Source organism: Cadophora gregata (assembly GCF_030347475.1).
Source record: "Cadophora gregata isolate MNR1 chromosome Unknown scaffold_6, whole genome shotgun sequence".
NCBI classification, from domain to species: domain Eukaryota; kingdom Fungi; phylum Ascomycota; class Leotiomycetes; order Helotiales; family Ploettnerulaceae; genus Cadophora; species Cadophora gregata.
The window spans coordinates 537,120-560,266 of NW_026695929.1; the positions used below are offsets into that span (position 1 = coordinate 537,120).

The following is a 23,147-nucleotide window of genomic DNA, read 5'->3' on the forward strand; positions in this document are numbered from 1 at the left end:
TGTTGCAAAATGTCGCGAGTGTCATTCTACCATGCTACCTTTCTGTCTCTGTATTTCTCTTAGTCTCGAAGATATCTAATTTGTACAAACGAAACGCAATGTTCATGCCATGCCATGCCATGAATTCCCATCCCCACAGTAACTTAAAGCAGCGCAGAGCCCAACATGAGAACCATTGTATGCGAAATCAAAGACTAGGATCCTACTAGCCAACGGCAAAAGCAAAAGCTCACCAAAAAGCACAACGATCTTGCAATCTCCGACACCGCCTCCTGTCGTCTCTTTGACCGACAGAAGGAGAGAAATATCCATGCGAGTGAAAGCGAATATGGCAGATCAGGGCAGGACAGAAAACAAGAACGCTCAATATGAGAGTACCATGATGGAGGATGGAAGGAAGGAAGGAAGGAAAGCAAGACAACGCTCTCTAAACGCCAGCCATGCCTCCGGCAAGAAAAAAATGGACAGATGGATGTTGAGAACAAATGAGTAGCTGTGCAAGCGAGCTGGTGATGAGCTCCCTGATGCTGATGTCGATTCTGATGCTGATGTAGAAGCCAGTGTCGTCCGTGTGAACAAGTTGAAATTTGGTGTGTATGTGCCAGAATGTATGACAGTAACGTATGCGCCTCTCATAAGACGTGAAATCGTTTCTGCTTCCCGAATAAATCCTCCTCCACTGATTCGTCATATCATTCATTACTCTTTAACGGTAAAGACATGCCGACTAGGATATCCATCCTCAAGCGTAACATCAACCTGCTGATCCTCCGGCAACATCTCATGCTTTAGCTCCCACCCGGCCCGTCGACACAGCTCCGCAACCACAACATCGCAATCACCAAGCATGTCGATATCGAAATTGACATGCGAGACCGGCGTCCGCGAGATGTACATCTGTGGGATGTGCGAGGGCAGGTAGGGCACTACTTCTGACACGGGAGCGACTTTCAATGAAGTGCCTATGACGATGACGAGATCAACGAGCGCTTTATCGTGTTTTGTCAGCCGGTCTGAAAAGCGATCTGGGAGCGCCTCGCCGAAGAATGTGATGTCTGGCTTCATGACGCCCGACTGCGGATCATCGTAGTCGTCGTCCTCGGAACTGTCTCCACCGTCGAGATCGAAGCGGCGCTTCTTCTTGTCCTGGCCTTGATTCGATCGTTTGCGCTTCATCGCCGTAGGAGCGCGGAGACGACGTGCTTGTGCGATGCAGCGATCGCAGTGGGGGATGCGGCCGGCTCTGATGTCGGGGAAGATGAGGTGGCCGTCTACTTTGTAGCCGCATTGCTGGCAGGTTGCTGTGGCGAAGGAGCCGTGGCATTGAATGAGCTTCTCGGGGAGGATGCCGGCGACGGATTCGATGTTGTCGATGTTTTGGGAGTAGTTGGTTAGGAGCTTGCCTTTTTGCTGGAGGAGATGGATGAAGGCGTGGGTGGGTGTGAAGCGTTCGGTGTCGGGGAGGATGTCTTTTGCGATGGAGAAGAATACGGAAGGGTCTTCGCGGAAGATGGAGATGTCGAAGACTTCTTGGGGGTCGTTGAGCCCGAGATGTGCGAGCTTGGAGTAGAGTCCTGTGTCTTTGGATCTGAAGTCAGGAATGCCAAGCGAAGTTGAGATTCCAGCGCCAGTTAGGACAATGATATTTCTTGCCTTCTTGATTAGAGATACGGCGTCGTCGATCGTATTGTATTGTGGAAGTTTGATTCTCTTGGAGAGTTCCCGACTGATGGCAAGACCCAGCAGAGTGTAGTATGATTCATCATCATATCCTTCGAGTACCGCGGGAGGCCGAACATGGAATGCTGTCAATAATTTCTTTGCTGTGACATTGCCAGCTTCAACAGTCTGAGCACAGAACTCCTCAGGCCCGACGTCTCTAAGAAGATTTCTGTATGCAACGGCTTCTTTCAAAGTACATTCATCATCTGTATCTAAGTTTAGCGATGCTGCAAGCTTCCATGGCGGTTTCAAAAGTCACTCACCACCACCAGCCAGATTCTCATCACTGACCTCCTCCAACGCGCCCTCGATCTCGACAACAGACTCCAAGTCCCATGCATCACCATCGTCGTCCTCGTCGTCAGTTTTCATGGCGGCGGGATCGAGTCCAAGATCGAGTTCGTTGTCCCCCTCGTCACCTGACTCCACGTATTCGACTTTGGGAGGCTCTAACACGAGATTGCCGTTCACGGTGCCACGTTGCGCCCCCTGGAGCGCGAGCGCGTCCATAATTTCGACTTCGCTGTCAGAGTCCAGGTTAATGACCTTGGTGATAGCGGCCTTGCCTGAGGGCGTAGATCCAAGTCCATTGGTATCCATGGCTGGTCCTCCTCCTGGGATGGGGTGGGTTGTGTTGTGAAGTGAAGTGAGGCACAAGTGGATTATGCTGTGGAGTGCAGGTGCTGGCTTCCGGTTGAACCTGAGACAATGCAATGTTCGCTCCCCACTCCTGTTCTGAGTAGGACGGAACTGGAAAGAAATAGTGTTGAGGAACCTGGGAATTTGCGGGAGAATACGGCAAATAGCAGGCAAGGAGAGGAGAGGAGAGGAGAGGAGAGGAGAGGAGAGGAGAGGAGAGGAGAGGAGAGGAGAGGAGAGGAGAGGAGAGGAGAGGTAAGGTTTTGGGCTTGCCACAAAGACACTCACAATCCTGGTCAGATCGGACGTGATGTGACTCTGTGATGGACAATAATACACAGTTACCTTACGGTAATTAAGATTAAGATTTTATCGGAGAAAGAGATGCACACGGGAGGCGTTCGGTTAGATTTACAAAAAGAATTGACTAGTCTTGTCTTGCCTAGCTTGGACTTGGGCTCGGGCTTGGGCCTGGGTACGTTACTTTGCCGTCCCTCATTTTGCCATGTTCTTAGCCGCCACTCATTATTCAATCCCAACGGCTTTGACGCGCGGTTGCCATTCACTTTCCTTTGACGAGTAAACAAACACCCCGAAGCCAAGGCCAAAGAAAGTCCTTTTGAAATATGCCTGATATGCAGCGTGTCAATGGCATCTTCGAAAAAAGCTGCTGAAGGCGGGACACCTCAATTGCTCTTCACAGCACCTTCTTTCGGCCCCAGACGTCAGACGACCGCTGTAAATGCCCAGGACAAGGGATCTGGACTGTATCGCCGGCGAAAATCTCACGGGAGTCATCATGATGGGTCGGGTTCTGGCTCTGGCTCTGGCAAGCATGGAAAGCATATCCGATTTCCAGCACCGTCAGGTGATCCAAGATCATCCGCGTCAAGTATCTATATGGGCTCCTACACCCCAAGGAAATCCAGAGGATCGTTGAGAAGTCCAGCAGGCTCTGTCCCGGCTACTCCCCGGACGAGCATGAGCCATAGTCGTTTAGAAAGTCTGCTGCACGATCTAGACCTGGATCTTGAGACGTATGGAGTGGAAGAGACTCGAGACGGCTTTTTCGATGCAGCATTTTTCAAGCCTCCCAAAGTCAATCACGAGGATTTGATGAGAGATGCCGAATATACGCTCCCTGCAGCATTCAAAAATACCAATCCTCAGTCTCCGAAGGCTTTCTTACCTGGCCAATGGCACGAGATCAAGGATGTGATCACAGCTGTGACCACCTCTAGAGCTGGTATCAAGTTGATTAAGTCCTTTCTGGCATTTTTCATTGCGTACATATTGTGTCTAGTACCAGTCATAAGGGAGTGGCTGGGACGATACAGTTACATCATGGTCATTTCTGTCATCATCAATCATCCTGGTCGATCCATAGGAGCGCAAGTTGACGGTGCAGTACTCACAATCCTCGGTTCGGCCACCGGCCTTGGATGGGGCGCTTTTGCACTCTGGCTCTCTTCGTCTACCTCCGTTGCTCGACGTGGCTTCGGAGGCATCTTAGCTGCTTTCCTTGTTGTTTTTATGGGCGCAATTGCAGCACTCAGATGTTATTTGGTGAGATTCTATCAGCTTGTCATCTGCGCGGGCATTGCGATTAGCTATACATGCTTGGCGGATACGGCTGCAGAAGTGAATTGGAAGAAGCTTTTCGACTATGGAATCCCATGGCTACTTGGACAAGCGTTGTGTATGCTGATTTGCTGCACCATATTCCCCGATGCTGGAGCTCGATCACTGGCAGTTTCGCTTCACGATGCTTTTGGAGTCATGCATGATGGGCTTAACATTCCTCAGCCGGATCATCTCACGCTACACCGACAGTTAGCATGGACGTTTGTAAACCTTTCGCAAGCTCACAGAGATCTAGTATTAGATATTTCAATCACCCGTTTCCAACCGTCAGATGTCGCATCGTTACGGAATCTTATGCAGGGTGTTATTAGATCACTGCTCTCGCTCAAAACGGAGACTCAACTGTTTGATAACTTCGATTCTCCCAGAACAGACTTTCCAGCCGAGGAGCGTCGAGGTCGATCTTCCAAGTCAAAGGTTGGAGGAACAGACGTGAATGTTCCCGACAATGAAGTAGCAAGTGGGAGAGGTGCAGATGATGTAGTCATTGACATCGATACCCCAAAAAGTTTTCCCGCGATGTTCCGAACATCGACTAGCGAGAAAGCAGTCAGACTTGTGGCGAGCAGATTGGCAGATCCAACATCGAAACTACTCTCCTGCATGAGAACTTCACTATCACGATGTGATGCTGTTCTGATGGACATGTCAGGACATCGAAAGTACTTTGGTCCTGCGAAAGACGTCTCCACTGACATCTTGGTCTCAATAACAAAACTTCGCAAGGCTACGATCAAGTATGACGACGAAGAAGAGTCTCTAATGGACAATCCGGATCTGCCGCCAACTTACTCCGACCACCCCGAGGTCGTAGAACTGTTTCTCTTTGTGCATCCTATACGACAGGCTGCACGGACAGTGGAAGCATTGCTTGTGAAAGTAATGGAAATGCAGCAGAGAAAGCGAGGATGGAGGCTCTACCTACCTTCTTACCCTTGGAAGAAGGCACTTCAGCGTACCAATGCCCAAGTCCGCCATGATCGTGGCGGCTTGACAGCTGGTTTCTATTTCCAGAGCCAGAATCAACTTGCTAGAACCATGCAAGGGATGGCAAATGTATACAAACCACTTCCTCGAGGCCCACAACAGCATAGGCACCACGATGAAAAGGAGGAAAGCCAACCAGTCAAGAGGACTGATACGATTGGAAAGTATGAGGAAGAGAAGGAAGAGTCTAAGAAGTCTAAGAAGAAACTATTTAGATACAGGTTATGGGAGCTTCTCCATAGACTTCAAGGATTTGAAACAAGATTTGCACTCAAAGTTGCTATAACCACGTCTCTGCTGTCAGTTCCTGCTTGGCTTGAGCAGAGTAGGGGGTGGTGGAATCAGAATGAGAGTTGGTGGGCTGTAGTTGGTAAGTCCAAGACTATTTATGCCCTTCAGTATTCATATTTCTTACCAGAAGTCGCCGACATATCTCATACTTGTTCGTTATACACTGAATTAATAGAAGATACTGACGAACACTAGTCGTGTGGGTAATGTCTCATCCACGAGTTGGAGGCAACATCCAAGATCTCGTCACCCGCTGCCTATGCTGCATCCTCGGTGCAGTATGGGGAGGGCTAGCTTACGGGGCAAACGACGGCAATCCCTACGTGATGGCCGTCTTCGCAGCTATATACATGCTACCCATGATCTATCGTTTCACACAAAGTTCGCATCCTCGTTCCGGAATCGTAGGCTGTGTTTCCTTCACGGTTGTCTCACTCAGCGCCAAAGCCAATGACGGTTTACCTTCAATCGTCCACATGGCCTGGACTCGTGGCTTGGCTTTCGTCATAGGCGTTGTTGCTGCGGTGGTTGTTAATTGGGTGTTATGGCCATTTGTGGCAAGGCATGAGTTGAGAAAAGCTTTGGCTGCCATGATGATATATTCTAGTATCATCTATCGTGGTGTGGTAGCCAAGTATGTCTACTTTGAGAAGGGCGAGGAACCTACGACAGAAGACATAGCAAGATCTGGTAAGCAATCTGAAGGTATCAAGGTCGTGGACGCCTTCTAACGATCTTAGAAATGCTTGAAGGTCGCCTCCGCGAGGGCTTCGTCCGTATCAGACAGCTCATGGTCCGTCCTCTCCACTACCTCATGTTTAGATTCTCCACTAACACAAGAAGGCTCTAACACGCCACGAAATCCGTCTCCGCGGCCCCTTCAACCCTCTGCCCTACTCGGCACTAATCGACGGCTGTGAGCGCTTCTTCGAGTACCTCGTTTCCGTCCGGCAATCCTCGCTCTTCTTCCACCCACATTACATGTCCGACGACGAGCAAGCAGTCGAAAGCCTGCTTACGTATCGGAGAGATGCCGTGGCTGCGATTTTGATGAATCTATATCTGCTTGCTGGTGCTTTGAGAGGTGATCAGAAAGTGCCTGTAAGTGTTCTCAATTCCCTTCCTTCATACACTGATTGCTCTGGAATGTTCTTACTGTTTGCCGACCAAATCTATTACCAAACTCAAACTCCATCTCCAAATCAAAACGCAATCAAGACCAAAAAGTTACTAATACCCATCCCAGCGCTATCTTCCCAACGCAGCCGCTGCAAGGAAACGCCTCCTCTCACATATGGCCGAACTCGAAGCTCTCCAGGCCACAAATACCACTACCTTGAATCCAGCCACTAATAGGGAGAACACCGATCTGAAAGTCGACACCCTCGAGCGCGAAAGCAGGAAATGGTCTCAGATATACAGCTATTCGTATAGTCAGAGCTTGACAGGATGTGTACAGCAACTAGAACAGCTGCAGAAGTATACTAAGGAGATTGTGGGGGAGAGAGGGTATGTTATTTTTTCCTTTTGTCTCCATTGTTGAAGGCTCGCTTATTCTTGATTACGAGTTTTCCTGCTTGTTTACCTCGAGTGTTTCTGCTTGACCCCTAATCTGGTGTGGTTTGAATACTTGCCATAGGGGGGTTTTGAAGTAAGGAAACGCTATGATCGAGCACTGGTATGGCCTTAGCTGGGTCTTTTATGTGCATCTGGCAAGTGACCAGGTGGGTCACTTGCCAATGTGGAAGTTAGCTTCTGACAATCAAGTCTTGTCAGTGTTATTCTTATAGCCAGCGCCAGCACAAGTTATCCATCCTAAATCGCCTTGGTCGTTCTTACTCTCTTCCCTTCTTTTCACTTGGTGCAAAACTTACTTGCTGTTCATATTATCGCTAACCTGTCTACAGCTTCAATCCCATCGACGCAGATCTGTACGAAGATATCACGCACCCACATTGATGAAGGAAACCCATTGTTTGTACATGTACTTCATCGAATCGAGTCTTTAATTCAGTCTCATCGACTTTGTATATATATCTATCCATCCATACCCGGTAGCCTACTTTATCTCCAGTATTGGCAGCCTCAAACAGACTCAGAGCTGCTCTTTCTATCCTAGCTATATTCAAAAAGCCAATTAATAAGTGTATACCCAGAACGCCTCGCTCAATACCCAATCGCCATACTCCAAACAAACTACCCGAACCCATCTTATCCTATGCATACCCATTTTTCACTGCTGGTACTCCAACAAACACCATTCCCAGTTTCAAAACCAACCTAGCCCGTATCATATCCCAATATCTCGATACTCAATTTCAAGACCTCGCATCATTGATGATATCCATCGTCGTACTCATCATACTCGGCTGCTTGAACGGCTTCATACCCGTTACCCTCTTCATGGGCTGTCTTAGTTGTCCCAGTGAAGATCTGCCATTCCCAGCAGCACTCTTCATAATCGATATCGGACTGCGATTCAGCCCCACGTTCTCCTTGCCATAAGTGCCACTCTCATTCAGACCCTTTCTCTTCCTCTCCAGTTCAGCGGTAAGTGCATTTCCTCCACCAGCGCCGCCTAAGTTATCAGTCTTGACACCAAGCGGCGCCCCTTGACTGGCACTCGTCGTCCTCCCACTCCCAGCACCTTGAGTCTGGGTCTGCGTCTTTCCCACCTCAAAGACATGATCCGTCAGCGCATCCTTCGGTAAATCAAAGATCCACCCCTTCCCATCCATCAACTTGACAAACCTACCCACCATCTCCATCTCCTCCTCACCTTCCCCCTCGTGCTTTCCCGCATTCGCAAACCCACCAAGCGTCTCCTTACTTCCCACAACCAGCAACTTCGTCTTCGCCCTCGTAAACGCGACATTAATCCTCCTCCAATCCTTCAACAGCTCACCGATCGACCGAGCTTCATTACTACGCACGAGGGAGAGGATGATGACGTCTTTGTCGCGGCCTTGGAACCGGTCTGCGGTGTGCATTTCTAGCTCTGGGTGCGAGCGCATGCTGTGTTTGAGGAGGGAGAGCTGAGAGCGGTAGTGTGTCATGATGCCGATGCTGGAGGCGGGGACGCCGACTGTGAGGAGGGACTCGACTAGTTGGGTGCAGATGGTTGCTTCAGTCGGGTTCACGATGCGGTTGCCTTTTGCTTCTTCGCGGGAGAGGGGAAGCAGTGGGTCGGTGTTGATGAAGGAGACTTTTGTCAAAGGGTCAACTAGGTGGCGAATCCAGCATGAATTGGAGTTGGCGCCGTCTGCGCAGAATGATTTGGGAGCCAGGGAGAGAGTGGAAGGTGTGTAGTGGTGGGATTTGAGGGCGTCGATGTTGGGGATTGATATCCGGCTGTTGGCTACTTCTTGACTACCGCATTTGAGACGTCCCTGATAGATGAGATTGTTGCTCAGTGCCATGACATCTTCGCACATACGGTACTGGTGTTCGAGGTAGACGACCGAGCTGGGATGCATGTCGGAGAGGTGCTTGAAAAGACTTATATCTAGACCGCCTGTGAGGGCTTCTTTGTTTTGGACAAGTGGTGGAAGCTGGTTGTGATCGCCAACGAGGATGAATGTCTTAGCGAGGCGAATGGGTCCCAAACAAACAGGGAGGGTGATCTGAGAGGCTTCGTCGACAATACAATAATCGAAGGTACGTTCGCTGAATATGGCATGGTTTATACCAAGACAAGTGGTAGCGACGATGGGGGTGTCATGCCACGCGTGTCTGATCTCCTCGAAGGATGTTTTGGTGGTCGCTGCCATTGTCGCAAATTCTTGAACTTCCATGGCAACTTTCGCGATTGCCCCCAGGCGAAGAATCGGGATACTGTCATCTTTCAGCTTCAACAGAATATTGTCGACCGCAGTATGAGTGTATGATGTGAGGAGCACTGTCTTGCCTTGGGAAACCAGAGCTCGGATGATATGGGCAATCGTGGTGGTCTTGCCGGTTCCGGGCATACCAAGGACTAGAGCATAATCTTCAGCACTCATCACTTTCTGGATCGCCCTTCTCTGATCAATGTTGATATTCTCACGGTCCTGCAAGACGTATGCGGTAGCCTGAGTCTTGAAGCGAGGTTCATTGAGGTCAACGACCAAGCCGCGGATGTGTCGAGACCCAAACGAACCATCTGACATGACCTGGATGAGGTTATTTCGGACTGTCGCCATGCCATTGCTGAACTCGTCCTTATCCAGTCGATATCTTATAGGATCTTCCTTGATTTTCCCGTCTGCCTCTTCCAGTGAGGAGCCCTCAGGTGCTACTTCCATGATGCTAGCGAAGACCTGATTCTCAATCTCATCAAATCCAGGTTGACGAATGCGAGCATTGTGCAGTCGGCGATCAACAGCTACAGTGACACGCTTCTTCCGAACATGAGTGACAAATCCGTTTGCAAGAGCAAAATGTCCTTTTTCATCAGAGATGACGATTGGTTCTCCGACTATGATTTGGGAATCAAGGAAAGAAAATCCTGGTGGTGGGTCTGGCTTGACAAGACTGTATCTGTATCGATTGATCTTGGGATTGTCCTTTTCCTCGTATGCCGAACCAGGCTCAATGATGACATTGGAGAAGCATCTGCCCAGCTTCTCACGCTCAGAGCTGAGCATAGTCCAAAGTTCTCGGCGAAATTTAAGACTTTCCTTCTCTTCCTTAGTAAGTAGGTCGTCCCACTTCAGAAAGAACTCCTTGTGTTTGGGCGTGAGGTGCTTGACAACCTCGTCAAATTTAGCTTTCATTCCACTTGTCTCTCCATCACCATCATCTGCGAGTTTGTGGTAGATGAAGCAGGGAACTTTCGCGTAGCATCGATTGCACATGTTTTCTTTCTTCAACATAGGAGGAAGTTGAGCATGGCGTTCTCGCACGAAGCAAGCGAGTTCATTCCGCTGCATAATCATGTGTCGAAGTTCATGTCGGATTGCAGGAATTCGGATCGTCTCTGAGGTTTCCATGTAATACAGGATGCCGTACGCAATTTCGACATCATATCGATCGGATAAAAGGAGGTTGTAAAGTGCTGTCTGGGCTCGATGAGCTGCAGACGGATTTTTTCCTGTCTTCACTTCGAAAGGGACGGTCAGCGTTCGATGTTCAGCGCCATCTTGCATGGTCACCTGAACAGTAGCGTCGATGTTACCCTTTAGGCCATACATAGGAGACCATACGTGTTCTTCCACATCCAGAAGCTTGCTGACACACATAGTAGCTGTCTCTCCATTATTAGCTTTGACCTTTGCGTCCGGCTACACTGCATTAGTTCAGACATATTAGAGCAGGATGGGGAGACGGACATTTGGTTGCGAAGAAATAAACAATTCTGCCCATCCCTGTAGCTCGGGCATCTTGCTCGTCAAGTGCTCCACAGCATCCGGCACCTGTTTCTTGATATTATACAGCTCCTCTAGGTGACGGATAGCTGTTTTCTCAATGAGTGTTCCGAGCCACTCCGAGTCCCACCGATTCTCTAGCATGGCTGCTTGGAAAATCTCATGTAAGATTGTGCCATACACCAAGGGGGCACTAGAGTCACTTGTCGCTTTGACTCGATCTTGAAGGACAGCTCGGCGAGTACAGCCAAACGAGTCTGCAACTACCGTTGACGAGATGAGATGATCTGGATGGAGGATCAACAAGTTGACGTTGTCGTCAACAACACACTGTCCATGATTATCGAAAAGGCCAATGACATGAACAAATGCTTGAACTGTCACTGGTGTCTCTACCCAGATACCTCTCAGGTGGACTGCCCTGGGTATCTTCGAGCCCTCGGCTTGGAGAATCAGAACCTACGTTATTGACTTAGCTATTAAGTCGAGATGTTGTGTAGTTATCTTACCTTCTCTTGTTGCATGCGACCCCTCACATTTTCAAACTCGGATTCAATTATAGTGGTAACAAGATACCTTTGAATGGCTGCTTTTTGTGTGGACTATAGGACCTTAGCAAAATAGTATATTACTACGAATATCTGGCACGTACAGGTAAAAGACTATTGCCAGTCTGTTGGATAGCTTGTGTTGCAGTAACTTCAGCAGCTTCAAAATCGTCATCATTTAGACCTCCATCACCAAACTCATCTTCCGATTCTGCTTTGGACGGTACTCTTCTCATCTGCCGAGCACTTCCACTGCCATCCTTTACCATAGGCGATGTTCGCTTCGCAATGGAAATCTGTGGATCAAATTGGGATGCAATGTGCTCTAGACCAGCCTCGAACATATCATCGTCTGAATCGTCAAATTCATCCTTTTCCACTTGAGGAGCAGGGACAGGCTCAGCTAGTCTAGAGAAAGCCACAGCCGGCAGGTTCGTCTCTAATCTGACCGCTGAGCGGGCCTGTGGAGGCGGATCTGGAGCGAAAATTGGAGCTGAGTTCACCTGGGCACTCGGGTCGGAAACGTCAAGTAGGCAGTCATCAAACTCGTCGTCCTCAAAATCCCCATAGTCTGAAGAGTCTGAATGGTCCGGTAGAGCAGGAAGTGCGTCTACATCTGGCTGTGCTGTAGGATGCTCCTCGAAGCCGTGTTTCGGCGCAGACTCGCTTTCTCGAAGTCGGCTCTGTTGAATTGGGGAGTCGTCCTCGACTTCTGAACACATGCGGTCGCTTTGAAAATCTGTTCGGTCATTTGCTGGCGTCGCGCCTTGTGGTTGTGACAAGCCTTCCGCTACTCTCTCAATTAAGACAGAGAGCTTGGAGGGCCCGATAGCAGCTGATTCAGTGAAGACATCGTCATTCTGGGAACCTCCAATCCTCCTCCGCTTGGGAAATTGGTTGCCACAACTATTGGCCCTTCTTAAACTATTCCCTGATCGAGGTGTGGCTCCTTCTTTTGTGGGTTGAGGTGACGATGTTTGCATGAGGTGTGCGAGGGCAGGAACGGATGGTCCTTGAGGTGTTGGTGCATTGGGTCCGCTAAACGAGTAACGCCCCCATAACTCGGATCCTGGGTCAACTTGTGGGTGTAGAGCGCGAGCGGGTGAAGATCCTGTTGGTGAGGAGCTTCGTGCTCTTTTTCTTGCCCTGCGAATCACTCCAAATGACTCAGACCCAAGCCCTTTCTCCTTCCGGTCCCATTCTATCCGCTCATCTGGGGACACACTCTGCACAGGCCGTTGTACATCGCCCATGCCAATCAAGTCTGGCAAAGCCAATCTGCCTGCTGGTGTGGATGGGAATGGCTTTCTGGCCGAGGTTGGAAGCGTTGGCTGCTCTTGAGATGCCTTTGGTCCCCCAATAACCTTTTCTGTCACAGGTTCCCTCCCCTTTGCCCCCTTATTCTCCTTCTCATCATCCGATTGCAGATTTACCACTTGCTTTGTATCATCTTTGTTCGCTTGTCCGTCGAAGTGAAATGCACTGAGCTTGTTCTTGGTGGCAGTCGAGACTGGGATCGGGGGCTTCTCCTGAAGTGGCTTCGACTCGGATCTTGTAGTTTGAGGTCCTTGAAAACTCTTGTTCTTGTGGAATTGTCCTCTAGCGTGCTGCTTCACAAGAGTTTAGCTGGACTTCCTCGGCAAGGGAGCAAAAATGAACTTACTCTTGCTTTACTTGAATGGTTCTGATCGGAGAAAGACTTAGTGAGCTGAGGCATCCTTTGATTCACTGCCTTTGCGGTAGTGGGGGCCCAAAATTGAATGAAGAACCCAAACAGCTCGGATGTAGAAGTTGTCACTCTGTAAACACTACGCGAACCGTGGCTGCCCATTAACGCGACCGCGTTATCTTGGCATCGCGAAGGGTCTCGTCACGTGTGCATGCACCTCTGCTTGGCTGCGAGGCTGCCCCATCAAGCCCATCCCTGAGGTGTCCAGAGGCTGGGCTTGAGCACTGGGCAGGTCTGGGTTAGCTTGATGTGGGGCCATTCCCTGGCTCTCTGAATCCCGAGCTTTCGAGATTCCATGGTTGATATCTTTTCCGGAGCTCCCCCACTACACCTCCAGAACATCCATACTCTTGGTACGAAATAACTTCCTTCTTTATCTCCATCTCTGGCTGGACCTCCGAGTATCACTTACTGATCTGCTGTAGAGCCACCGCCACAATGTCTCAAGATAAACCTTTACCGTTCATCTACCAGTTTGCCGCAGGTGAGCTCCTCGATCCCTGAATCTACCAATTGAAACTCACAGGATGTGCAGGTGCGGTCGCTGGTGTCTCTGAAGTATGTTCCCCCTACTGGAATTGTGATGAAAGTAGCAAGAGCTAAAGCGCACCCGTATTCAACAGATCTTGGTCATGTAAGTGCCCCCATTTTTGTGCATGCGACACTTTAGACCATAGCTGACTTGGTCCTGCAGGTACCCTTTGGACGTCGTCAAGACCAGAATGTAAGCGCCTTGCCATCGAAAAGTTCACGACCAAAAGGAATTGACCAATCGGCAGACAACTGCAATCTGGGAAAGCAACTGGAGAAGATGCATACAGCGGCATGGTGGATTGTTTCAGAAAGATTGTCAGAAATGAAGGGCATGTCACTCTACCACAAGTCGGAAGTGAAGCTGACATATATCCAGTGTTTCTCGGCTGTACCGTGGTATCGAGGCTCCTATTTTGATGGAAGCTCCCAAGCGCGCAACCAAATTCGCTGCCAACGATGCCTGGGGCAAGTTCTACCGCGATTCCTTCGGAGTGGCCAAGATGAACCAATCTCTCTCAGTACTTACCGGAGCAACTGCTGGAGCAACCGAGGCGCTGGTCGTCGTCCCATTCGAGCTTGTCAAGATTCGTCTCCAGGACCGGACCTCGCAATACAAGGGAATGATGGATGTCGTGGTCAAGACTGTGAAGACCGAGGGACCCCTGGCGTTGTACAACGGGCTCGAAAGTACCATGTGGAGACACATTCTGTGGAACGCTGGCTACTTCGGGTGTATCTTCCAAGTTCGCGAACTCCTACCAAAGACAGAGAACAAGACTACACAAATGGGCTTCGATCTGCTCTCTGGTGCAACCGGAGGAACCATTGGTACGATCGTTAACACACCCATGGATGTGGTCAAATCCCGTATTCAAAACAGTCCAAAAGTCGCTGGCTCTATCCCCAAGTACAACTGGGCCTGGCCAGCAGTTGGCACTGTCTTCAAGGAAGAGGGATTCGGAGCTCTATACAAGGGTTTCTTGCCAAAGGTTCTCAGATTAGGTCCAGGCGGAGGTATCCTCCTTGTGGTTTTCACAGGAGTCATGGATTTCTTCAAGAAGATGAAGGCCGAGTAGATGCATATGCGGACCTTTCACTTGCAGCCTTTTTTTTCGGATTTTCCAGATGATCCCCTGTAAATTTTGTGGACATGGTTAGAGCATTGGAAATCAAGACGGCTTACAAGCCTGGGTTAGAGTCTCGTCTTCGTAAAAGAAATATATTCTATTGCAAGTCCTTTCCAAGTTTCACTACCGCTCATTAAACTTGAACTTTGCTCTAGTTCATGTCTTTATTCAGTTCTTTTTCTTCTGCGTTTCGTCCATTATAGGTAATTTTTCAGTACCGCCCGGAATGCTCGTCATTCGACAGCTGAGCAGGTCCGGAGCCGTTTACATTACAAGCCTCGCTTACCTGTGTTGACATCTTCTCTAAGTTGCTGTGATTTTTGTCTTATACTTGAACACTCTATTTCGCACTTTAGCTTAAAGACTATGATTTCAACATAATACACAGTGCTTCTTCGCCTTGAGAATGGAGGTTGAAGTGTGCTCTTTGCGTATTGCAACTGTATTTCACTTTGCCACCGCCTACCAGGATGGGTGCTACCTTTCACCGTCAGCATGTGCTTCCTTATTTCAGCTCAAACATCAAATTTGCAATAGTATTCCCAAGCAGAGACCACTGTGTCAGAAGAGGCTTCCAGTATGTTTGTGGCTACTTTCTCAGGCTGGTGTAATCATCTGTCAACGGCATCTTGGTATGGAAAGCTCCATCAACTTGACAAGGCATCCTAGAGCCTGTACAAGAACGCTTGCATTACTATTCTATTTTGACTACTCCACAGATTTCTGTATATACAAGCTTGATATTACAGGGTTTACATGCTCATTTTGTCCATATGTGAACCTTTCTCACCATCAACGATGCCTGTCCCGCTCACATAATACATACCAGTACAGCGAGAGTTCAGTTTACTATAACACTCTCTTCCAAATTTACAAAGACTTCTAGAGCATTCAATATCGATCGTCAGTAGAACGATTCAACTGACAAGCGAGTGCCCAAACTCTATCAGGACGTTCGCAATCACAACAGTCATGAAACTCGGTTGAAGGGGGGCCGAAAGGGAGGCCTTACACGTGATATAAATAGAATCACAGAGACAAAGCAACAAGCAGGAATATCTCAAGATATTTGTAGGCTAAGAACTGAATTATTAATTCTATATCTGATTAGCTCAATTCAAAATCAAATCATACATTATTTTTCAAAGGGAGGTTCTTGTTCATTTTATCCGCTCCAAAGCCCAGCCCCGGCTTAGCGTTTCCCAGATCGCTGCACAACAACACACCTCCGCCCTCTTCCTTCCTTCTCAACCACAACCTACCACCAACAAAACTCGAACGAACTTATCAACTCCATTTCAAGATCATTTCGTCTCACGCGACAACTCTTCTACCAATTTAAAGTCTCTCCCGCTCAATTCCACCCCACACCGTAAGTATATTCCAAGTTCCTGGCCGCATTGTTGCCCTCTCGAGACGCGTCCTCGAGATGCGCCAATTCAGCGCAAACCTCAACCACAAACATTCATGCTAATGTCTTTGCAGGAAACAATGGCACGCGAAGGAACTCGTCAAGCGACCGGTCAGTTCTTACTAAAACCTTGTGCTGTTGCTGCCAGAAGCTTAATATAGCTCAGCGCGTAACCACCTCGAGCTTCGCTGAACCGCATATCTAGGAAACTCCAAGCCGAGAATCTTCCCAACGGTCGCAGAGACCACCACCACAAAGCGCGCTACAGCCAATACAGGTGCAAAGAGAGGACCAAAGAAGGCCACCGCTACAAAGGCCTCCAAGCCAGTGGGTGTGAAGAAGGCTGCACCAGCAAAGAAGACCTCTGTTGCTACCAAGGTCAGGTCATTGCCCTTATACTTTCAACACATTACTAATATATTCTTTAGGCTAAGGGTGTTGTCAAGAAGGTCGAAGGAGCTATTACCAACAACCCAGCAAAGAAGGTGCGTTCTAAAGATCCTTTGTTATGATCATCGTCAGACGCGTCTCAAGACCCGTGTCTCAAAGCCACACCCGGAACCCATATTCAATGTCATGCAATCCTTATTAAGTGACGAGGAAAGCTTTCCATGCATCTTGTTTTTCTTACCACTGCTCTGTTATTTCCAAATCATGAGACAACAAGCTCTTTCGTTCATATTTGACTGCCAGCCCCAACTTCTGATTCGCATTGCTAATGCATGAGTCTTGCAGGCTGCTGGTACCAAGAAGATCAAGGGTACCGATGGTGCTAAACCAAAGACCAAAGTCGTGGCCACCAAGAAGAAGTAGATGACTCCAGACGAAATTGACTCTGCACCACGAGCACGGAATTCGACAAAGACACCGGCAGTCACAACCAGTCTAAATATCTTCACTGGAATGACTTACGCACCTATACCCCTTTGTCTCATGTCATGCTAGCTGAAGCAGAACTTTGGCGTTTGAGGAGTTCGCTGTCCGGAAATGGGGGGTTGTATGGGAAGGATCTAATGGTATGCACACGACTGGTACATGCTATTTGGGAGACATGGGAGTGGGAATGCAACAGGGTTCCATGTTTCTGGGTGTCTTTCTGCTGGCTGCTCTTGGCTTGTTTTCTGCTTTATGAATTGTTTCTTTGGTACTCGGTACTTACATACATGCCAGACTTCTTTTGCGTTTTTCGCCCTAAAGTTGCGTGACTTGTGACTATTCATCCAATCATTGGCTCAAAGTTTGGAATGTTTACAGCTCCACATAGGTCTCGGCTATGGTCGCTTGCCCATACTCGAAGTAGTAATAGCTTTGGAAATTCGAATGGCTTGCTATGACTTGTAATTTGTTGGCTGAACTTGACTTTGACTCTTTCTCAATTATACGGTAAGTGGGCAGTGGTCATTCTATTTATCTTTGCTACAATGAAGCGCGGCAGTAAATGCACTTATCCTGAACTGAGATTGAATACATCTCCATACACAAGGAGCATTTTCAAGGTCAACGTCTCTAAGAACGCAATCATCTGCCATTTTCACAACTCAGGACAACTTTGCTTCTCCTTTCATCCTGTTTCCCCCATGTCTTCCCAGATCGGGCAAGACTCGCACTCTATTGTTGTAGTTGGAACAGTTTTCCCATGACGACTTTCTGTGTCAGCTTGATGGAGGAGCCAGTACCGGGTCTGGCACTGGAAGTCTGTGCAAATTCGTCATCTGATAGAGAGGAGAAAGGGCCGCTGAAGCACAGCTTGAATGATCGTTTACATACAGTTTTGACAACGATCGATGCAAGATTCTTATTCACTTACGTTCTTTCGTTGCTTCTGGTTGCAATTCTAAGCAGGAGACGTTACTGGTGGGATTTCTTGCTGAGCATTATTAAGTGGCCTACTTGATTTAGAATCTCTATTGGCACTTTGGGACTTTCAGGGAAAGCGTAATGAGGGTTTTGTTCCGCAGATGTTGGGTCCTGTCTTGCTCTCTGCTATACCAGGTGAGTCAAGAACAAGCTACTCAAGGCGGTAGGTCAAATCTGAATGTCAAAATACTTCCACGTCGGAGCGGTCTCAAAATGATGTATAATCATATCCATTGTCAGACTCGGAGGTGAGGTGTTAAGGCTATGTTAGGGTACTGCTTCTCAGCTGTGAAAGCGTTCGGCTGTAGAAGGAATCATTTGAAACAAGCTTTGTCAACTTTTAGGTCTATACCCAAAACCCATCTACCTCCTCCCCAAATCAACATCCCTAACAAGCACCATCTCCTTTCCTTTCTGTCCCTTCCCAACAACACCAAAAAACTCTCCCACCGCAACATCTACCACACCCTTCCATAATCCACCAATCAACCCCCTCAACTCATCCCCCGTCTGCTTGAAATCTGGAAAAGCATTACACTCCAACAACCACGCCGTACCCATCTCATCCACAAGGAAATCCAACCCGAAGACCTCAAATGCGTTCGGTAACGTCTGGAAATGCACATTCATACCTCTCGCTGCTGCTTCGAAGATCTCACCTGTAGTGTCGCAGATCTGCTTGAAGATGTCTTCTCTCTTGCTTAGGGGTAGTTGAGACTGGGGGATGGAAAAGAAGGAGAGGACTGAGCCGTCGTGAGCACCATCTTGTAAACATGTGTTTGTCAGATGTGGAGACAAGTCAGTGGATGCAGCGTCGTCTGATTTGCTGGACCAGGGAGGAACGTATGGTGTTGCGGCGAAGAGAGCGAGCATTTGCTTGTAGACGTAGACTTTCAGGGAGCCGATTGCAAGGACGTAAGTCCTGATGTGAAACTTGCGAGGGTTACCTGGGAGGAGGAGTGGTGGATGAATGTATGGTTGAGCAATGAAGTGGCGGAGGTGAGAAGTCACTATGAAGTCTCCTTCTGCGTCTTCCTTTGCTTCAGTAGCTTTGTCCGCAGTGCCTTCGTCGTCCTCACCCTCATCCTCATCATCTGAGTCTGGTCGCTCAGCCTCCCACTCATCGAAAATTCCTTGTAACTCCTCCTCACTGCTAAACAATCTGATACCCTGTCCTCTATCGCTCATTCCAGGCTTCAAAATCCACCATTCTCTCTCCTCCTTACTCAACCCTTCTCCTTTTCTCCAACTCTCCTGCAGTTCCCACGCCTCCACCAACGCATCATCCAGGAACTCTGCGTAATCGACCTCAAATTCGCATGCTGGCTTGACATTCGTTGCAAGGATAGACAATGGGTTCTTGGTCGTCCAATTGTAGGCTGTGGTGCTCAGATAGTGTTTCCGGATCAGTGCTTTGCGGATTATGTAGGCGTTTATGAAGGATGTGGTCGGGTGTGAGAGGACGTGTTCGAAGGGGAGGGTTTCGTAGGAGCTGATTTGAAGGAATGGCGTGGAGGAGTCGGGGAGTTCGGAGAGGCTTGATATTAGGGTGTATGAGGCGGGGTCGAGGCGAGATATGAGAGCTTCCAGAATAAGTGGTTGAACGTAAGCGTCTTCGTAGTTGATGAGAGCGTAGAAATGATTTTTAGATGTGAATGATTGAGATGTTTGTGGCTCATTCAGTGAGAGTGGTTTTACATCTGGAAGTTTAGATGGTCTGGAATGCCTCGTCAGAAGTGTACATTTCAACTGGCAAGCTCCTGGAGGAGAATGGTCTTGTATTGGTCTAAACATTTTCTAAATGCTCCAACGCTATGCATCACCACACTCACAGCTTCAACTCCCCCTGCGTCTGCGCCGCAGCATGCATAAAATTGGCCTTCAAAGGCGTGACGCTGGCCGTATCAGTATAGTGTCTGAGATAAATGGATAGGGAAGGAAATCTTACCTCGTATATCCCTCCTTAACAGCCCAACCGTCGTTCCCTGGAGGAGCGTCCTCCACACTTTTGTAAACATCTGTGAAGCGAGGCGCCCATTTGAAATGCTTATGCTTATGTCGTGTAATCTTCTGGCTCTCTCCGTTCGCAGCATCCTCTCCCTGTCCCTCACGTTCTCTGATCTTCTGTTCCTCTTCATCCGCATCTCCCTCCTCGTCTACAACTTCCTGGAAACAACTGCCCTCTGCCCAATAATTCTGCAGCATATCTGTCCACATGATCTTATTGTCTTCCACACCCTCAACTAGCGGAACATTGACACTATAAAGATCAACGCCCTCCCCCCAATTCTTATACAAGTAGTCGATCAGCTTAACTGATAACTTCGAGGCCCCAGCAATGATCTCTGGATCATGATTCCTCGAGAAGAATGCATATGACAGAGCAATCGCTCTCCTCTTACAGACCGCAGCTTCCAACGCACCACCCAGCGTCCCGCTGGACAGGCTGAATACCGCTGTACTATTCCTGCCATAGTTCGGTCCACTGACTACAAGATCTATTGGACCACGATCCTGGAAGAAATGGTACAGACCAATCTGTACGCAGGACGCTGGTGTACCATCAACGAGAACCCATTCTTCCTCCTCCTTTGAACCCGCTGGCAAGGGCCGTGAATGTGTAGTGCCATCGTCTTTGTGTAGAGTTCCTGGGCGGAAGTAGGTTGGCTTAACTGTCTGGCCAATGATGTGCGCTTTTCCGATCCAGGACCGCTGTGTGTGTGGCAGGACGACGGAGACGACGTGACCGGCTTCCTGAAGCGATTTGACGAGGGAGTGGACGTAGGGAGAAGATTGGTTGGAGGGAGGTCCGTCGTCGTTTACTACCTGGAGACTTCTCAGTTCATGTCTTCTACAGATGAAGAGTTAGCGAAGACTGCAAAACTTACGAGAATATGCATTTTGACTAGCTTTGGTAATTTGGAAAAGTTCGAGGGGAGTTAAGAAGCTAAGGGAATGGTGAGTTTGGCGTGTAACTGCGAAAGTGAACTGAGACGAGCGGTATCAAGTTTGGACGTTGTGGAACGATAGCCTTGCTTGCGGGATGTTTTCTTTGGCGGGGTTGGTGGGGTGGCGTCCGATGGCGGCATTTGACATGGGTATGCCAGAATCTAATGCATCTTGATGAAGCTCTAGGAGTCAGTTATTGCGCAATTACTCGGTCGATAACAACGAATAAGAAAATCAAGTTCTAAACAATGCGCAAAAGGTAATAGTTGTAGCTTTTCTTAAAGTTGCAAGCATCATCGACATATCAGCCAAGACTTGTCTTGAAATTACAGGTTTGTGCACGCATTATGCACACCAGTTTGAATGTCTCATTAGCCTCAAGTGACAGGCACCTGTTCACAGGGTGAGGATCTAAGATGGGTATTATAATAATTTCTCAATGTGCTGACTCTCAGGTAGGGCTTGTAGCTACGTAACAAGTCCAATGTGGCAAAAGACCTTACTCATATATAGCCCCTCTACCCCTCCCTTAATACCACCATTTCGTGATGTTGTCCCCCAATGTCGTGAAGTCCTATGGGGACATGTGATAATACTCAAAAACGCCCCCTAAGCCATAGAAGGATAAATACCGCTTCCGAATGTACTACTAAGACAAGGTCGAAGATCACCACCCACACTCCTCAGAACCATTACATACGTCCCCGAAGCCTCTTGTCGCTGTCCCGAGCCAGACTCTCTCCCTCTCTCTTCTTTCCTCCTTTGCTAGGGGACGGCTTGACTGGCTTGACACGTTGCCATTGGTCGAATGGGCTGACTTTGCCGCTGGCGGTTCGGTGGTTTCGTATCATTGGAGATCTAGGTAATGACTCATCATCACTAGTAGGACCTGCTGGAGAACTGTAAATCTCAACTTTCTTGGATCGAGTAGCACGGGTGGTCGTAGGTGGGGTGACTGGACCGAATCGGGGTGCCTTCGGCGTAGTTGCGACTTCATTGACCTGATCGAAAGGAGTAGAAACATCATTCATTGGCTCTTCGATATCAGTATCGGCTTCCTCGTCCTCAGTGTTGTGGGATTGTGCCTCGCGAGCTCTGGACTGCTCAGCCGTGGGGAAGAGAAGACGGGGCTTAATTGAGGACCGAGTTAAAGGACGACGAAGATTGCTGGTGAGATTTTGATCGCCTTCAACGTCCTCCTCTGATTCAGACTCGTCAATAAGTGATTGACTGCCCTTGAGTTCGTCGTCACCATCACCAAACTTGCGAAAGACTTTCTTGCCACGGCTAGACGGTGAACTATTAGCAATGAAAAACATGTGATCATGAGGAAAACTTACAATACATAGACCAGACCATCTTCACGTTGCTCAAGCTCCTCAACGGTGTGCTCACCTTCGCCAGGAACAGAGACCTTTCTGCGCTTGCTAGAACGCTTCGTGGGCTCAGGGATGGATCGACTTGACTCGCCGTAGAATGGATTGTCAGAGCTCAGATCGACTTCAGGAACGCGATCGTGGGAATCAGTGAAGATTTGGATTGGGGTGGAATCTTCTTCAGTTTCGAAGCTATCCAAAGTGAAACCCTTGTACTTGCGACCCTTCTTCTTCAAGGAAGGCATGATTTCTTCGTCGGAGCCAGAGCGAACGGGGAACAGGTTGCGAGCAATGGAGCGAACAGCTGGAGCAATTTGTGTAGGTCGCTCGTTGGGTGTTTTGGCGGGCGTTGGCAGCATACCGTTATTGCGAAGAGCAGTTGAAGATTCAACGTTTGTCTTTCTTGAGGTTGTTCTTGCGGTTGTAGGAGTTGGAAGTCCAAGCGAGGCAGCAGCTGAAGTCATAGAGTCGGAGGTGAGCGCACCAGAGACGCGTCGTCCGCCATTGGAAAGTGAATTTCTTGGTGTTCGCTTTTTTGACGCGGTCTGAGGAGATGTAGGTACAGCACTTAGTTTTGGAGTAGTTGAATTGTTCGACAAATGGGTACGACGGGTAGGAGGAGGTGGGGTCTGCGCATCGCGAGATCTTTGCTGGACCCGTACGGACTTTCGAGGAGTGTATGGTTGGTAATTATCGTCGAATGCTCCCAATCTAGGGGTCCCAGGTGTACGGATAGAGGAAGGAGGTTCTGGAGTCCTTGAATGGAATGCGGTTGCCATATTGGGCCGATGTATGGGGTTGATTATACGCCTGGAGAGGGTGTTGGAGGAAATTTCGATTGCAATAAGAACCCAAGTCTCTGGACAAGGTGCCTGTTGGATGTCCTGACTGTAACAAAAGCAGTCGTTAATAGGGATGTGGTTGGTAAACGAGGGCAGATGGCGGATCAACAGCTGGATAATCGTAATAAAAACACGTCGAAGCAGAG

At 48.7% G+C, this 23,147-nt stretch overlaps 7 protein-coding genes across 7 annotated transcripts; 3 read left to right on the top strand and 4 right to left on the bottom strand.

Moving 5' to 3' along the window:
* Position 1: 1 nt before the first annotated feature.
* On the bottom strand, positions 2 to 2,617 carry SIR2 (NAD-dependent histone deacetylase sir2). The gene is made up of 2 exons (XM_058505615.1): positions 1,986 to 2,617; positions 2 to 1,928 (listed from the first exon to the last, which is right to left on the bottom strand). The coding sequence occupies exons 1-2, from the start codon at positions 2,320 to 2,322 to the stop codon at positions 700 to 702; spliced, it is 1,566 nt and encodes a 521-aa protein (XP_058358137.1). The 5' UTR covers positions 2,323 to 2,617; the 3' UTR covers positions 2 to 699.
* Positions 2,618 to 2,854: 237 nt separating this feature from the next.
* Positions 2,855 to 7,530, top strand: ONS95_012008 (uncharacterized protein). The gene is made up of 6 exons (XM_058505616.1): positions 2,855 to 5,362; positions 5,479 to 5,973; positions 6,024 to 6,076; positions 6,127 to 6,384; positions 6,530 to 6,792; positions 7,191 to 7,530. The coding sequence occupies exons 1-6, from the start codon at positions 3,010 to 3,012 to the stop codon at positions 7,240 to 7,242; spliced, it is 3,474 nt and encodes a 1,157-aa protein (XP_058358138.1). The 5' UTR covers positions 2,855 to 3,009; the 3' UTR covers positions 7,243 to 7,530.
* A 71-nt stretch (positions 7,531 to 7,601) lies between these two features.
* Positions 7,602 to 12,967, bottom strand: DNA2 (Tripartite DNA replication factor; the record flags this gene model as incomplete). Its single annotated transcript, XM_058505617.1, has 5 exons — positions 12,840 to 12,967; positions 11,281 to 12,786; positions 11,138 to 11,230; positions 10,593 to 11,087; positions 7,602 to 10,544 (listed from the first exon to the last, which is right to left on the bottom strand). Exons 1-5 carry the CDS (start codon positions 12,891 to 12,893, stop codon positions 7,602 to 7,604), a joined length of 5,091 nt encoding a protein of 1,696 aa, XP_058358139.1. The 5' UTR covers positions 12,894 to 12,967.
* Positions 12,968 to 13,094: 127 nt separating this feature from the next.
* Positions 13,095 to 15,193, top strand: ONS95_012010 (uncharacterized protein). The gene is made up of 7 exons (XM_058505618.1): positions 13,095 to 13,258; positions 13,331 to 13,389; positions 13,441 to 13,463; positions 13,529 to 13,539; positions 13,600 to 13,629; positions 13,685 to 13,768; positions 13,816 to 15,193. The coding sequence occupies exons 2-7, from the start codon at positions 13,344 to 13,346 to the stop codon at positions 14,513 to 14,515; spliced, it is 894 nt and encodes a 297-aa protein (XP_058358140.1). The 5' UTR covers positions 13,095 to 13,258; positions 13,331 to 13,343; the 3' UTR covers positions 14,516 to 15,193.
* Positions 15,194 to 16,057: 864 nt separating this feature from the next.
* Positions 16,058 to 16,790, top strand: ONS95_012011 (uncharacterized protein; the record flags this gene model as incomplete). The annotated part of the gene is made up of 4 exons (XM_058505619.1): positions 16,058 to 16,088; positions 16,183 to 16,355; positions 16,406 to 16,462; positions 16,713 to 16,790. 4 exons carry the CDS (start codon positions 16,058 to 16,060, stop codon positions 16,788 to 16,790), a joined length of 339 nt encoding a protein of 112 aa, XP_058358141.1.
* A 1,407-nt stretch (positions 16,791 to 18,197) lies between these two features.
* Positions 18,198 to 20,734, bottom strand: ONS95_012012 (uncharacterized protein; the record flags this gene model as incomplete). Its single annotated transcript, XM_058505620.1, has 4 exons — positions 18,198 to 19,551; positions 19,667 to 19,729; positions 19,783 to 20,660; positions 20,723 to 20,734. The coding sequence occupies 4 exons, from the start codon at positions 20,732 to 20,734 to the stop codon at positions 18,198 to 18,200; spliced, it is 2,307 nt and encodes a 768-aa protein (XP_058358142.1).
* A 741-nt stretch (positions 20,735 to 21,475) lies between these two features.
* ONS95_012013 (uncharacterized protein) lies at positions 21,476 to 22,938 on the bottom strand (the record flags this gene model as incomplete). The annotated part of the gene is made up of 2 exons (XM_058505621.1): positions 21,476 to 22,070; positions 22,124 to 22,938. 2 exons carry the CDS (start codon positions 22,936 to 22,938, stop codon positions 21,476 to 21,478), a joined length of 1,410 nt encoding a protein of 469 aa, XP_058358143.1.
* Between the last annotated feature and the right edge of the window lie 209 nt (positions 22,939 to 23,147).

Bases quoted from the DNA above. Each gene is read 5' to 3' on its own strand.
- ONS95_012010 (XM_058505618.1), top strand. From the start codon at position 13,344: ATGTCTCAAGATAAACCTTTACCGTTCATCTACCAGTTTGCCGCAG. The intron at 13,390-13,440 runs GTGAGCTCCTCG...CAGGATGTGCAG, and splicing joins CATCTACCAGTTTGCCGCAG to GTGCGGTCGCTGGTGTCTCT. The intron at 13,769-13,815 runs GCATGTCACTCT...ACATATATCCAG, and splicing joins AAGATTGTCAGAAATGAAGG to TGTTTCTCGGCTGTACCGTG.
- ONS95_012008 (XM_058505616.1), top strand. From the start codon at position 3,010: ATGGCATCTTCGAAAAAAGCTGCTGAAGGCGGGACACCTCAATTGCTC. The intron at 5,363-5,478 runs GTAAGTCCAAGA...GACGAACACTAG, and splicing joins GAGTTGGTGGGCTGTAGTTG to TCGTGTGGGTAATGTCTCAT. The intron at 6,077-6,126 runs GTCCGTCCTCTC...TAACACAAGAAG, and splicing joins TCCGTATCAGACAGCTCATG to GCTCTAACACGCCACGAAAT.
- SIR2 (XM_058505615.1), bottom strand. From the start codon at position 2,322: ATGGATACCAATGGACTTGGATCTACGCCCTCAGGCAAGGCCGCTATC. The intron at 1,929-1,985 runs GTGAGTGACTTT...ACTTAGATACAG, and splicing joins TGAGAATCTGGCTGGTGGTG to ATGATGAATGTACTTTGAAA.